The sequence below is a fragment of the Podarcis filfolensis genome (genome assembly GCF_964270895.1).
Source record: "Podarcis filfolensis genome assembly, chromosome: 3".
NCBI classification, from domain to species: Eukaryota; Metazoa; Chordata; class Lepidosauria; order Squamata; family Lacertidae; genus Podarcis; species Podarcis filfolensis.
In genome coordinates this window covers 97,046,553-97,061,874 of record NC_139606.1, presented here as the reverse complement: position 1 = coordinate 97,061,874, position 15,322 = coordinate 97,046,553, and the positions used below count along the sequence as shown (strand labels likewise).

Below are 15,322 nucleotides of genomic sequence, written 5' to 3'. Positions count from 1 at the left end.
GCGGTCGGTTCGAAATGTGCCGAGCAAGGCGGCAATCTTCCGAGATGCCCGTTGCACGGGGAACTGACTGCGACTTGCATCGTAGACGACGCTGCACCGCGCAATCCTCGTGAGCCCCCCTCCCCCCAAAATCCCGTTTCCCTCTATAGGAGGGCGGATGTGTGCGCGCCATGTAGTTTATTACGAGCTCCCTAAGCTGAGTTATATCTGCGTTAAGACATTATTTTTTGTATTAAATTAATTTTTATTTATTAAAGATTTTGTTGATTTACAAAAGTGTGCAATGTCTCTCGTGTCCCCCCCCCCATGTAACATTTTTACAAATCAATTTCATTTGTTGAGACATTAGGAAGAAAAGGGGGAAAGAGGTGGGGGGGTCGGGTGGCGATGTTTCTATTTTATTTACTATAAATAAATTTATTTACTATAAATAACCAACACGGCTACCTATCTGTAACTTTATTTACTATATGTAGGGTTTGGTGTCAGCGTTGCTTGTGCAGGTTCTTTGCTATTCACTTGTGTTCCTTTGGTGGTGAGAGAGGTTGGGGTTAGCCTAGGGGGTGGTTATTCATTTGTAGTTGGCTATGGTGGTCTTTGTTTTCATGTGTGAGTGGGGTGGGTGGGTGTTTTGGATCAGGTTAGCCATACAGTATTGATTTGTATGCTGTTGGTAGATTACAGTATTGTCATTGTCTTGTTGGGCTGTGTATGTGATAAAGGGGAGCCATACCGGGGTGAAGGCATCTTCTTCTATATGTCCCCATGTCAGTTTCAGTTTATTGGTTAATTTTTCTAGTAGGGCTGTTTCCTGCGTTAAGACGTTTAAAACGGCATAATACCACTTCTAACAGCCGTGGCTTCCCCCAAGCTATTCTGGAAACTCTAGTTTGTAAGGGTGCTGAAAGAGGCTAGGTTCATAGAATTGTAGAGTTGGGTGGTGGACCACGGGGGTCAACTAGTTCAACTCTCTGCAAGGCATGAATCTTATTGCTCAGCGTGGGACTTGAACCCAGGACACTGAAATTAAGAGCCGTGCTCCACTGACTGAACTAAGAAACTCCTTTGTTCTTGCAAAACTACAGTTCTCCGTAGTTTAACCATCAATCTCTCTTCTCAGGGAACTCTGGGAATTGTAGCTCTCTGAGGGGTATAGGGGGTTTCCTAACAACTCTCAGCATACATACTGTTAAATTGTGGGTTCCCAGGATTATGGGGCCTTTGCCTGCATAGGAACGCAGTGTCTGTTGATGGGTTGGATAAACAACTACAGTACAAAGCATGCAAATGTTTAAATAGTTTCCCTTGATTAATTGGGCAGATTATTTTTTAAAATGAATGCATTTAAGCACATGTTCTTATAAATATCGTGCGCTCACACAGGAGGTAACCTGCCTTTCCAGGGTGGTAACATGTTTGCAGCATTGAAAAGCAAAGTTACACGCATGTTTTCTGTGGTGCAAGGTTTCATTTTAAAACGTAGAGGTGGTGTTAAAGGCTCATGAAGGCCGTGCATCTAAAGCGTATTTCTGTTTCAGGGTGCTGGGAACTGTAGCTTTGTGAGGAATATAAACTACAGTTCCCAGGAGTCTTCGCGGGGGTGGAGCGTGCGTGCTTTGGATGTATGACGCGCAGTCTAGTCGCAGCGTGGAAAGGAAGGCGTGGAGAAAAGCAAGCGGGAGAAGTTTGCTTTCGAGAAACCCGATGCCTGCGGCTCCTTTTCCCCGCCCCTCGAAGTCTTGGCCGCCATCCGGCGCAGGAGGAGCGCCATGGCCGGCGGCTTCGCGGCGGCGCTGGTCCTGCTCGCCTCGGCCCTCCTGGGCTTCCGCGAGGGGCGGACCGAGCAGGAGCTGCGCTTCAAGCCCGCGCCCCGCCAGAGACCCGTGCGCCTCTTCACCGAGTCCGAGCTGGCGAGATACGGCGGGCAGCAGGTACGGAGGGAGGCCGGGAGGGCGCTTTCCCGGGAGAAGGCGGCGGGCCGGGGCCCAGCTGAGGCTGCGAGGAGCGGCTGCTGGCCGAGGATTTTAGGGCGCAAGGGCGGATTTTGCTGGCTTTGAGCGATCCGGCGCGGGAAGCCAGCCGAGATCGGGTTTGCCTTGGGATATTTGGTTTGCAGACGCTGCTAGCGGCAGGCTAAAATGTGCGCGGAAGAGTATAGACGGAAGAGTTTTGCACCTCTTGGTAGGATCCGGATTAGAACTCAAAACAGCGACTGGTGTCGTTTTGCCTCGCGTTTGGTTCCCGTTGCTATGAATGGAAGGGCGTCGAGTGCGAACTCATTGAATGAACGCGGTGGGTTTTCTGAGTAAACAAGCCCCCACAGAAGCACAGGCTGCTTAGGTGCACACTTACCATAGCTGTCAACTTTTCCCTTTTCTTGCGAGGAATCCTATTCGGAATAAGGGAATTTCCCTTTTAAAAAAAGGGAAACGTTGACAGCTATGACACTTATAGTGCTTGGGTCAAAGTCTCAGCAGGATTTGTTTCCTCCTCCTCCCAAGTAAGCATGCTGTAAGGAATTCACATTTCTTCCTTTCTTCTCTCTCTCTCTCACAGTGTGTGAGCTGCAAGTTCATAGCCATCCCCATACAGCCCATCTGCAGATTTCTGCCCTCCCTAAAGGAGACAAGCCTGACTCCTTCCAGGTTTAGTAACTGGAAGCAAAGCTGCGAGCCTTCCGCCAAACTTGTGCTCTGTAGATGCTTTATCCTAAAACTCCCATACTCCTTTAGTGATTTTAACTGGTTTTGTCAGACAAGGCTCTCTTAACTTGATTCACACCATTTTTTGATTGTCTGGGGAAAAGAAGCTTACAAAATTATATTGGATGATTTTTAAATATATATATATATATATCTTAAAAATGAGTCTTTTTTTGGGGGGGATGTCTTTTCAGGAGGATCAGCCTATTTACATAGCTGTGAAGGGCGTGGTGTTTGATGTCACCTCTGGAAAAGGTGAGTTAACTTTCTAACAAGAGGCTCCCTCCCTCCCTCCCTTCCCATCTCTGGCTCAGGTTCAGAGGCAGAAATCTCAGCAGTGCAGCCTCAGCTACTGTAGGGCATTCTTAAGAAAGCTCTATATTTCCTATCCTGGTGTCCGCCAGATGTTCAAGACCACAGCTCCCATCAGCCCCAGCTAGCGTTGTGCTGGGATATTCTTGAAAGGAAGAGGAGAACAAAAGATTAGTAATATATAATCACAATTGAAATATCTTCCAGTACCTTCCCTCTCCCACCTCCAAAGTTATTTTCTCTCCATCAAAATGTGCTCAAAGGATTCTTCACAACTCTGAATTCCTTCTTACCTGACCAGACCTAGTAATGTTCCCAGCTTTGCTGTCTGTGGCTAAACTTACCTCTGGAAGGAAGGCATGTTCCCCCCCCCCCCAAGGCCTCCAGTTCCTGTAAACTGCTTTGAGCGTGGGTTTTTTGGTGGAAAAGGAGCATACAAATGAAATGACTGTATCTTCTCAGTAGCCATCTGCACAGCTCTGCCCCTTTCACCTCAGTTCTTTCATGGTGCCGGCTATTTCTTCTCACACATTAGCCAGGCGGAGAGCTGTAGCAATGGACTTTATTTATAAAAAAAAATTGTTTTACAGCTTGGTGCTAGTCAGAGAAGGGCCAAGCCGGGTGGCTGCAGTTGCCGCTGACTTCATTTACCCACAATGCCTCTCAGGTCTGACTTAAGGTTGCTGTGTTTGAGGGAAACAAAGGAGGCATCGGGGGAAATAAAGGTGCTTCTTAAAGTGCTGGGCCTTAAAAATAAATAAAAAGCAAGCCAACACACACATACAAAGGATGCTGGAGCAGCCTTGTTGGCACCTGCTGGAGTTTGTAGGCCCTGACATTTGCCCAACCATGCTGGATGCCGATGCTGGGCCTGGTTACCTCAGCCAAAAACGTGCATCGCCCCCTTTCAGCACATCACCATTTAAATCCACTTGGCTGCCTCCTAGGTGATTAGTTGGTTGCCATCTGCCGTCATCTTCTGTGCACTGAGCCTCATTTAAAATACTGGATGCCCTCAGATCATGTGCAGGTCTTCCGTTAGTGCTGTGTTAGTAATATAATTTGCTTGTCACTTTCATGGCCAGGGAGGCCATTAAGTGGACATCTTTCTCATCTTGTACAATGGAAGCTAAAGTTCTTTTGCGTTGGAATCTAATTCTTTTAAGGTTCTGGCACTGTACAAGGAGGATAAAACAGGCAAACCTCCAAGTGTTGTCCAGAGAGCAGATATTTGATGCGCTCAGCTCCTGAGCCATCAGATGTTTGTGGGATTTTTCTACCCTCACGGTTTTCTAACTTGTTCCTTGTTCCAAAAGGAAATAGGCTTTTTTTCTGAAATACCACGGACATAATTAAATATTAGAAGTACCATGAGAGGTTCTTTTTTAAAAAAAGGTAATGAATTTTAGCTTAATTTCACTGAGACTTTATTTTCTCCTCCTTGGACAGAGTTTTATGCGAAAGGAGCACCGTACAATGCGCTAGCTGGCAAAGATTCCACACGAGGGATTGCAAAGATGTCGCTTGATCCGGTGGATCTCACGCATGATACAGTAAGAAAAAGAGAGATGTCTTATTTGTGGCATGAGCTGAAGCCACAATTCTGCACATCACTTTACTTGCATCTGGGCCTAAATTGTTCTTGGCAGCTAGCTGTTGCCTCAGGCACATGCAGGATCAAGACATCTGGTGGGTGGAAGCGATCTCTGCATATCTTCCTCTCCCTTTTGAATAGTCATATACGGCACAGTGAATATATTTGCTCTCTCTTCCTTCCCTCCCCTTGCACAGACCTTAACTCATTTTCATATTTCATTTAGGTGGGCCTTACGGAAGAGGAGCTGCAGTCTCTGGAGGAAACCTTCCAAAATGTCTACAAAGCCAAATATCCCATTGTCGGCTATACTGCCCAAAGAATTCTCAATGAAGATGGCAGCCCTAATCCAAACTTCAAACCTGAAGATCAGCCACACTTCACCATTAAGGATGAGTTTTGACCCAGTGGCATTGCGGTTCTAAGAAGCCGGGGATACTCTCCTGCATTACAACAGAAAATAGACAAAAGCAGGATGTATGGCTGATAGCAGGATGAACCCTCGGAAAAATGAATGGCATAGCATGCCTGTGACAGGATGCATTTTTTGACATCTTTAAGGGTAAAACTAGGTACCAGATGCTTATTATTCTATCTTGGCTCTGCAGCTGATGAGCCAGTAACATCATGGTAAATGTGGAATTTATTTTAGTCCAATTCTCTCCTGCCCAGTGAAATTTTCCATGCCTTTCTATCTACCTGTCACTTGGCTAACTAAATACGAGTCTTTATGAGAAGGGCAGTGCTTGCAACAAAAGGCTGCAGCGTGGAGCGTTCCTGGTTCAGGGTGCCAGCCAGTCATGCCAGCTTGAAGGATATTCCATTCCATTCCATTCCATCCACCCACTGTTCTGTTCTTTCTCACCCCCCCCCCCCGGCAACAGTACCGTAAACTGGCATTATTCTGCACCCACTGAGCATGCTCCATCTCAGTGGGCTGTGTTTGTGGTTCTTTTCTTTCTACAAACTTTGCAGTAAACCAAGGCTGCTCATGGCCTCCCTCTCTCATTTTATATTCATTTTATTTATTTACTGCCTTCCTAAACTGCATAATAGGCAAAGCTTTTTGGGTAGGCTCCAGATTTTCTTGGCTTGTGGACAGAACACAGAACATGCCTGCAGATATGAACCTTGCACTGCGTACTTTTTATGGTTGTTTCATAATTTCAATATTTCCAGTTTCTTTATCCTGAGATTAACTGCATCTGTGTTTTGTCATCTTAGATATAAATTGGGTCCCCTGCAAAAAAATTTTTAACTGTCTCACTGCGGCTTGGTCATATTTTATTTACTTCAGTCCTCTGGAGAGAAGGTTGCGCTGTGGTTTTTTTGTTCCCCTCCCCTCCTAGTTAACCTAATTTACATCATCTCCAGTTTCTACCAGGGAAAGACATGCCCTTATCCATCTGTCAGAGTCCTATTAGGAAATCTCTGGGGCTTTAATTTGCATAGCTCCTGGAGAACATGCATGCTTATGCTAGACAAATTGATGCTAACCACAGAGCTGCAGTAGCCTAAGGAGATTGTGTCGTGTTATGTTGATTTACCTGAGAGGCTGAATTAGTAAGATGACACTGAGCAGCCGCTCAGGATTCTTCAAAGATAATTTGTTCTGTTGCATTAAGCTCCCCACTGTTTGATTTCAAAGAGCAGACGATTACACATCTCTCTCATGGGTGGTTGTGTGTCATACACACTAATAAATAAATGAAAATAAACCAGAAATAGTTGCCTTACATGCAGACGGTTCAGAGTTCAGTCCCGAATTTCTTTTGGTTAGGGCTAGACGAGATCCCTGTCTGTCTCTTCCAATCACTGCAGACATTACTGAGCTAGTTGAAGCCAATGGTCTGACTCACTATAAGGCAACTTCCTGCATTAAAACTGGGTTTTGATTCAGGAAGTCCCTGCCCTCAGGTACCACTTTGGCCATAGGAAGCTGTTTTATACCAGGCCAGGCTGCTTGGTAGAAACTCAAATATATAAGCGAATTGCCAAATGGAAACTGAATTCTAGGTTGTGTGGTTACAACGGAATGTCTAGGCACTTTTTTTCCTTTTTGCAATGAAACTTATTATTAATTTCATTTCTATACTTTCAAAGTGGTTTACAACATATTAAAATATCAGATAAAACAAGCCAGAATAAAACTAAGTCGAGCTTCAAGGGAAAAGAATCAGATCCTTCTCTAAGTGACATTTTGCTTTTTCCAGTTGCCAATCTGGCGTCCAGAAATCTCCATGTGGTTGCAATTTGACCTGTGCCAGTCACATTAATTAGCAGCGGGAGAGAACGTAACCTCAATTGTGGTCAGCATCCGTCAGCAGAAGAAATTTTCTTCCAGGGTTCTGTCGTCATACTGTGGAAGTGAAACTCTGCAGAAGCCCTTTCAGTTTGCGGTTTGCAGAAACGGGAGATAGTACAGAAAACAGTGCACTTCGCTCCCATTTCTAAGAATAATAGCTGTGGAAGTGTTATGAGCAGCTATGCCTTGGCAAATCTGAGAAATAGTTCCTTATAACCCATTCCCACATTTCTCTAAATTTAAATTTCTCTTCTTTTACCAATAACTACTCAAAGCAGCTTATGAGCAAAAACAAACCACCCATTAAATATTAGTTTGCAATAATAATGAAAAACTGAATTTAGACAAGTACCGTATTTTTCCCTCTATTACACGCAGATTTTTTCTCCTAAAAAGTAAGGGGAAATGTCTGTGCGTGTTATAGAGCGAATGTGTGGTCCCTGGAGCTGAGAAGCGTGAGTGAAGGCAAAAAGCAGGCAAATATCAAATCGTCCGGAGAAGGGAGGAAAGAGGAAGCTGCGGCTTTCCTGCATTCTGCCTCAGGGTCTTACTGCCCACCCGCTTCTGTTTCCTTACTGTGTTTGCTCAGACGGAACAAAGAGCAGAGAAAACCCCTCCCCTCCAGGCAAGCAGAGTGGAAAACAGATTCCTCTCCGTGCGTCTGGGACTCGAAGGCAACATGCAGGTTGGGGGGGGGGGGAGAGAGAGAGCTGGTTGGCTTGTGGGGGGGGGGGACTTTTGCCTTCCTTTCCTCCCTCCGGTAAAACCCCTCTCCTGCATTCTTAGCCAGCTGCTTCTCTGCACACCCCTCTCCTTGTCGCTTCTATGTTTTTCCTTCCCTCCCTACTTAAAACGTGGTTCCAATCACGGATCCACATGGATCCTCAGGATCTTTGCATTGAGTCACCCCAAATTCACCATCAGATCACATAGCAATGATCTGATGCAAAAACAGGGCTGCAATGCTGCAAAAACATGGTTACAAAGCACGGATCCACATGGATCCTCAGGATCTTTGCATTGGGTCACCCCAAATTCACCATCAGATCACATAGCATGTCCATGGCTACAGCCTGCACCAAAAAAATCATGCACCCACTGTTTCCTGGGGCTGCAATGGTGCAAAAACGTGGTTACAAAGCATGGATCCACATGGATCCTCAGGATCTTTGCATTGGGTCACCCCAAATTCACCCTCAGATCACATAGCATGTCCATGGCTACAGCCTGCACCAAAAAAATCACGCACCCACTGTTGCCTGGGGCTGCAATGGTGCAAAAACGTGGTTACAAAGCATGGATCCACATGGATCCTCGGGATCTTTGCATTGGGCTACCCCAAACTCACCGTCAAATCACATGTCTGTGGCCGCAGCATGAAGCACAAAAATGATACATCCACTGTTTCATTCAGAATTTTTTTTTCTTGTTTTCCTCCTCTAAAAACTATGTGCGTGTTATGGTCAGGTGCGTGTTATCGAGCGAAAAATACGGTAATCAATAAAAGCAATTTATTACTAGAAAGGGCAGTGAAACTAAATAAGAACCTCTGGGTGTGCACACCTGAATCCATGTCCACACAGAAAGCTTTGGGACATCTTTGTCATAATCTGTGTCCTCACAAAGGTACAAAACGAATGGGTATTGTAGTGGTGCAGAAGCAAAACACAAAGGCTGTGCCAGGTGTGTGTTTAGCCGAGAATAACCTATTGATGGGGCATTCCGTGGGACAAGTACGAAGATTCATTTCGGGGGCCACAGATTCAAAGGGTTCCCATTTGTCTACAACCCATTCCAACCAACCTGGAAATCCTGTTGTTTCATTTCAGGCTGTGGCTTCTCATGCAAAGAAAAGGTCTTCTGTATGCTCTAGAGCTGAAAACTAGTGTCCTGGACAATAACAAAAAGGGAAGGCATTTAACAGTGCAATGACCCCCCTCCAAAGGCCTGTCAGTGCATTGCAAGATGTTGATTCAGGTGTGTGCGCTCTAGTAAAAAAATCTTCTATGGTGGAATTTATATTCAGTAACAGACGTTCAGGTTTTTATGCTCCTCCTCTGAGTTTCATTCATAGGTAAAAACACTGTTGCCTTAAGGAGCAATCCTATTGATTTTTTATTATTATCTTGCCCTGGGCAACCCAAAGGGACTTAACAAGCAGACAGTAAAGCTTACATAGATACATTAGAAGAAGAAGAAGAGTTTGGATTTGATATCCCGCTTTATCACTACCCGAAGGAGTCTCAAAGCGGCTAACATTCTCCTTTCCCTTCCTCCCCCACAACAAACACTCTGTGAGGTGAGTGGGGCTGGGAGACTTCAAAGAAGTATGACTAGCCCAAGGTCACCCAGCAGCTGCATGTGGAGGAGCGGAGACGCGAACCCGGTTCCCCAGATTACGAGACTACCGCTCATAACCACTATACCACACTGGCTCTTGCCAGGGGAAAGAGAACTGCATTAGAAACATCCCAACCATTTCTAAAAGGCCACAGATAGTTAAAGGTCAAAGGCCTGGTTATAGTGAAAAATGTTTTGCCTGCCACCTAAAAATACATATTTATGGCCCAGGAAGCCTGTTGTATGTTGGGTACCAATCTCTGCATCAGAAGGACTATGTCACGAAACGCAGGTGTTACATTAGTGTTACAGAAAGATACGTTGGTGCAGATGTTTTAAGCAGGGTAACAAAGAAGGTAAGGTGTTCTGCTTGAAGAAGGTTATCTGAACCATCCTCGTCTTTTGCTGGCAGCTATGTGCATGCATGTTTTTGCCACCAGAGGGCAGTGTAGTTCAAGCAATAAGCGGACAGCCACCCAGGGTTGGCAAAGGTGGGCATTGTGGCACTTGGTGGTATAGAGAGGTGCAAGTTTCAACACATGCCTGTGACAAATATAAAATATGAAAACCCATTAATTTAAATTGATATTTCTCGGGAGTATGCAAAGCCTCAAAGCAAATGTCCCAAAAGAGACATGGTTTGGTTTGCTGTAACACATCATTTCCTGAGATTTCAGAAGCCCAGTAGATGGGAGAGCTGATATTCCACTGTACCTCCCTATGCCATTTCTAATAATTGCACTGGGCCAGAAGACAGCCTGTACATGCATTACTCGGTTTTGCAGCTGGTGCTAAGCAGGTCTGGGCCCATAAGTTGCCTCATGGGGAGACTATCTGAGAAGGCAGCAGGAGCTGCTTTGAACTCTTCTAAGGAAGGAGGTGGTATTTGTGTGAGGGATAAATGTATCGAGGAAGGACAGGTGAACTTGAGTTAAATGGGTTAGGAGCACTGGAAGATGCCTCAGGCTCAATCAGGCTATGGTTCTCATTCCGCTCTCTTGTCTACACCAGGGGTAGTCATCCTTTTTATACCTACCGCCCACTAATGCATCTTGATGGTAAAATTTCCTTACCACCAACTAGTGCTTGATGGAAGAAGGATTCAACTTGTGCTGTAGAACCCCCTACTGCCCACCTAGAATCCTGAAACACCCACTAGTGGGCGGTAGGGACCAGGTCATCTCCTATGCAGGGATATGCTCCCGGGTACTGCACATATACATGAACTCACGTATAGTTGGGAACACCATCTAAAAAGCTTGTGAACCCCCTCTAAACTTATGGAAACCAACTCCACAAAAATCTGCTAAACTCCCCCACAATCACTCCCTGAAAACCTACTTTCTCAAACTCCAACTCTCCACAGGCCTCGAAGGTCGGTGCAAAAGCTCCTGGGATTGTTAGCCGTTTTCCTGCTCTCTCTCTCTCTCTCTCTCTCTCTCTCTCTTGCAATTTTCCTGCTCTCTTTTGGGTCATTTTGGCCCTTTCCTCACCTTTAAAAAAATCATTTTTAAAAATTAATTGTTGGCGCTGCACGTATACAGGGTCGCATGCGAGTCAAATACTTGTAAGAGCAGGGATGCCTGTATTTTGACTGCCAGCAACCGATTTCAGGATTTCAGATAGGGGGCATTTCCGACTGTACCTAGAGATGCTGCGGACTGAGCCTGAGGCCTAGTGCATGAATGCATGTGTTCTCCCACTGAACTACAGGCCTTTGGTTACCTTCCAAAAGATGTGGCCCCTTGTTGGGGATAGGATTGCACCAACCAGGGCTGAAAAGCAGCTCACCTGAATGGGAATTGTATGACAGGTGGTCCCTCTTCTCCCGGTCCTCCAGATGTTGTTGGACTACAACTCCCATCATCCCTGACTGCTGGCTATGTCCGCTGGGGCTGATGGGAGCTGAGAGTCCAGCAACATTTGGGCCACAGGTTCCCCACCCCTGCCTTAAAGCAACCTGATGACAGATGTCACTATACCAGGCTTCCGACTGTCTTAGACCACAGTGAGACAAAGCACCATTTTAGCCAGATTGAGGCAGCCCCATAAACAAAGGGAAAGGGCCTCTGTGGCTCCTGGGCACGTTTCACCCAGTTTGAAGTTATGTAAGAGGCTTTCTAGATAAAAAGAAAATGAGGAAATAAAACATTCCTTCATTACCGCATGTTGTTCCCCACAGAGTCAAATGATCCATCACATTGTGCTGAATCATGCCAGCCAGCCTTGTATTGGAACATGTCAAGAGGAGATATGATGGAGAAAGAGGAAGAGGAATTCAAAATCTTATTTGGTTTCTGGGCAATGCAAAGCCTCATATTTAAATGCACACTATTGCCACTTTTCATTTCAGTTGTGTTCCTTGTTGTGCTAATACCAGTACATTTTCTTTATGTTCCTTCCAGAATTGCAAACTTCTTTTCAAACTACACCCGCACAAATGCTGCAAATTGCTCCGTATGTGATGGTTTTGTGCGGTCCTCCCTCTTTCGATGGTAGTGTATATGTAATGAAATTGGGGTTAGACGACTTAGGTTTCTGGGGTCCCTTCTAATCCTGTCATTTTTACCTCTGCAAAATAGGAATCTGCAGAAAAAGGGGACTGCTTACATAGTCAGACCCAGCTCTTTTGTTAAGTAAACAGCCTGCACAGTTCAGTGAAGTATCTGCTTTGTTAAAGGTAAAGGGACCCCCCGTGAACGAGACTGGGGTTGCAGCGCTCATCTTGCTTTATTGGCCGAGGGAGCTGGTGTACAGCTTCTGGGTCATGTGGCCAGCATGACTAAGCCGCTTCTGGCGAACCAGAGCAGCGCACAGAAACACCATTTACCTTCCCGCCAGGAAGGCAATAGTGTGGATTTACCTATTTATCTACTTTCACTTTGACGTGCTTTTGAACTGCTAGGTTGGCAGGAGCTGGGACCGAGCAACGGGAGCTCACCCTGTCATGGGGATTCGAACCGTCGACCTTCTGATCAGCAAGCCCTAGGCTCTGTGGTTTAGACCACAACGCCACCCGTGTCCCACATCTGCTTTGTTATGTAAGCTTAAATCAAAGTGTAGCCATACAGGAAATAAATTGCTGAAGATGCTTTCCCAAGGTGATCTGAAGGGGTTGTTGCCAGGATGAAATGAGGAGAACTGTGTACATCACTCTTTGGAGGAATGGTAGGATACAAATGTAATATATATATATTTTTAAAAGGTATTATCTGTCTCCTTGAATTCCGCTTAGAAATGGACCTGGTAGCCTTTCCAGTCACTGCCATTAGCCACCTGGTCAAAAAGTTATTTTTTCTCTCTTTTTAACTTCGATAGAGTTGGAAGGGACCCTGAGGATCATCTAGTCCAACCCCCTGCAATGCAGGAATGTGCAGCTGCCCCATACAGGGATTGAACCTGCAACCTTGCTGTTATCAGCACCACATGCTAACCAGCTGAGCTATAATGAGCATGATAGTGTTACCATGTAGATGAGTGCTATAGTGCTGTTATGCCACTAATATTTTTGTTTGTTTATTAAAATACTACAGCTGGAAAAGCACTGGGGCATTAATTAATTAAAAGACTGGCATAAACAAACAACCAAACAGTCTGATAAAGTGGTGTCCACCTCAAAGGTTATCATGAAGGTGTGCTGAGCTTGAAATGGCTGCATGGGTGAACTAGACCTTCCTTGCCTACAGCTATTTATTTATTATAATTTCTTACCCGACTTTCCTCATGAGGTTGTAGGGCTGGTTACAATGGCACAGCATACAGACCAATGGTTCTCAAAGTGGGTGGGTGGTACTGCCCCTTGGGGGCTAGTGGGGTTACCCAGGAGGATGCTGGAAGTATAAAGGACTATGCAACTTTGAAAAGCTGGTATCGCTGGATCAAGTTCACCAGCTTTGTTGAATTAATGAAACTAAATGGTTTTGACTGGATTTTTGCACTTAATTCTTCCTGTTATGAATTTTATTGTGTTAGCGGGTTGGGCAAACAACTATTGTGAATCGTGTTTTTTTATAGGTTAGGGGGCACTGAGGATGCGTTTATGGAACCAAGGGAACCCACACATTTCCAAATGGAGCAGAACAGTATAAATTCAGGGGGTCACATAAAACAAAACTGTCCTGCCCCTTGGTGTGGATTGAATGTAGCGAGATGAATATACCCTTTACATCATGGGTAGGCAAACAAAGGCCCCAGGGCCAGATCCAGCCCAATCGCCTTCTAAATCCAGCCTGCGGAGGGTCTGGGAATCAGCGTGTTCTTACATGAGTAGAATGTGTCCTTTTATTTAAAATGCATCTCTGGGTTATTTGTGGGGCATAGGAATTTGTTCATTCCCTCCTCCCCCCCCCCAAATATAGTCCGGCCCCCCACAAGGTCTGAGGGACAGTGGACTGGCCCCCTGCTTAAAAGGTTTGCTGACCCCTGCTCTACATTGTGGGAAAGCAATTCCGCTTACAGCTAAAGAGCACCGTTAGTAGTAGTCGCCCATCTGGAAACAGCCTATTTTTATTTTTTTTTAAATCATGCTTTTCCCCCTTGCAATTTGTTGTTGCAGAGAGGGTGTGTTTGTGCCCTGTGTTTTCAACTCTCTCTTTACTGCCCTTGGGGCGAGATTCTTTTGTGAGCGCTGACAGCTTCTTGCAAGCCTCACCTTTCAAGTCAACCTTCCTTGCTGCTTAAACATTAATGAACAGGAGCAGGTGAAACCTTAAGAAACGCATCATCTATGATGCAAATTCTGAAACACCAGGGATGAGTGGCCAAGTTTCCTTTCTTCTGAAATGCTGCAATGTGTGTGAAACGTGCTACAGTGAAATACTTAGGCTGAAGCAAAAGGCGGGCAATAGGAATACTGTGTTGAGTCATTCGATGGGGATTTCCCAGGTGTAGTGTGTGTGTGTGTGTGTGTGTGTGTGTGAAAGAGAGAGTGAGTGAGTGAGTGAGTGAGAAATACACCCTGCAAAATGCACAAAAGATAAAACAGTTTACACCAATTTCATCATCTATAATCACACAAATGGTATCCTTTTATTCTTCTCTATGACTGAAAATAACAAAGATTTGATGAATGCCTAGCCCTACAAATATCAGTTTGCACAGAAAGCTCATACAGTGGTACCTCAGGTTAAGTACTTAATTTGTTCCGGAGGTCCGTTCTTAACCTGAAACTGTTCTTAACCTGAAGCACCACTTTAGCTAATGGGACCTCCTGCTGCCGCCGCACTGCCTGAGCCCGATTTCTGTTCTTATCCTGAAGCAAAGTTCTTAACCTGAAGCACTATTTCTGGGTTAGCGGAGTGTGTAACCTGAAGCGTATGTAACCTGAGGTACCACTGTATTCCCAGGAATGGCAACATTATGGATGGAAGAATCTTGTCAGTTTTGCTTCTCTCCGTATCTCATTTTTTCAGCCTTTTAAGTTCAGTTCTCCACATTCCCTTCGGTGATTTTCATTTAAAACAAAAAACTGTATAGGCCTGGAGGGCAGTCCCACAATGCCTGCCCATTGCCCTCTTCTTGTCACCCTAAAGCAGAGCTTTCCAAATTGTGTGCCACGATACCTTAGTGTGTCGCACAAACGCTCCCCGCATCCCTCCTGGAGCTGGAAAGGGATTAGTTTAAGCTGCGGTTTGCTAGTGAAACCAAATTACTGGAGCGCAAAATGGTGCATGTCTAAGAGGTGTGTCACCAACATGAAAAGTTTGGAAAGCTCTGCCCTAAACAGCCTGCTGTTGCAAAGATAGCTATTGGGAAGGGTTGGAGCTTTGCAGAGTGGAAATGGCTCTTTGCCCAGAGATAACCCAACTCTCCAGTTCCACTTCCCTAGACTATGTTTGCTGTTATCAAGGCTTTTGAATAATTGGTACTTCCACCTAATGCCCATGATGCAAAGCACATTCCAGTCACCCTTACAAAACACTTCTGTAGCAATAACGCTTATGGAAGGAGCAGGATTCCTATGAATCATTGGCTGTGGAGGAACCACACATTTAAAGCACATTTCCTTTCCCCACCTCCCAAAAAAGAATCGTGGGTACTGAGAACTGTGAGGGGTAAACTACAGTTCCT

General features: G+C 45.3%; 1 protein-coding gene across 1 annotated transcript; it reads left to right on the top strand.

Moving 5' to 3' along the window:
* Positions 1-6: 6 nt before the first annotated feature.
* On the top strand, positions 7-5,871 carry NENF (neudesin neurotrophic factor). Its single transcript, XM_083605648.1, has 5 exons — positions 7-28; positions 477-1,931; positions 2,897-2,957; positions 4,464-4,567; positions 4,835-5,871. The coding sequence occupies exons 2-5, from the start codon at positions 1,770-1,772 to the stop codon at positions 5,009-5,011; spliced, it is 504 nt and encodes a 167-aa protein (XP_083461774.1). The 5' UTR covers positions 7-28; positions 477-1,769; the 3' UTR covers positions 5,012-5,871.
* Positions 5,872-15,322: the final 9,451 nt, after the last annotated feature.

Excerpts from the sequence above, each read along its gene's own strand:
- NENF (XM_083605648.1), top strand. The coding sequence starts at position 1,770 with ATGGCCGGCGGCTTCGCGGCGGCGCTGGTCCTGCTCGCCTCGGCCCTC. Across the intron at positions 1,932-2,896 it reads CGAGATACGGCGGGCAGCAG|GAGGATCAGCCTATTTACAT; the intron begins GTACGGAGGGAG and ends ATGTCTTTTCAG. Across the intron at positions 4,568-4,834 it reads TGGATCTCACGCATGATACA|GTGGGCCTTACGGAAGAGGA; the intron begins GTAAGAAAAAGA and ends TATTTCATTTAG.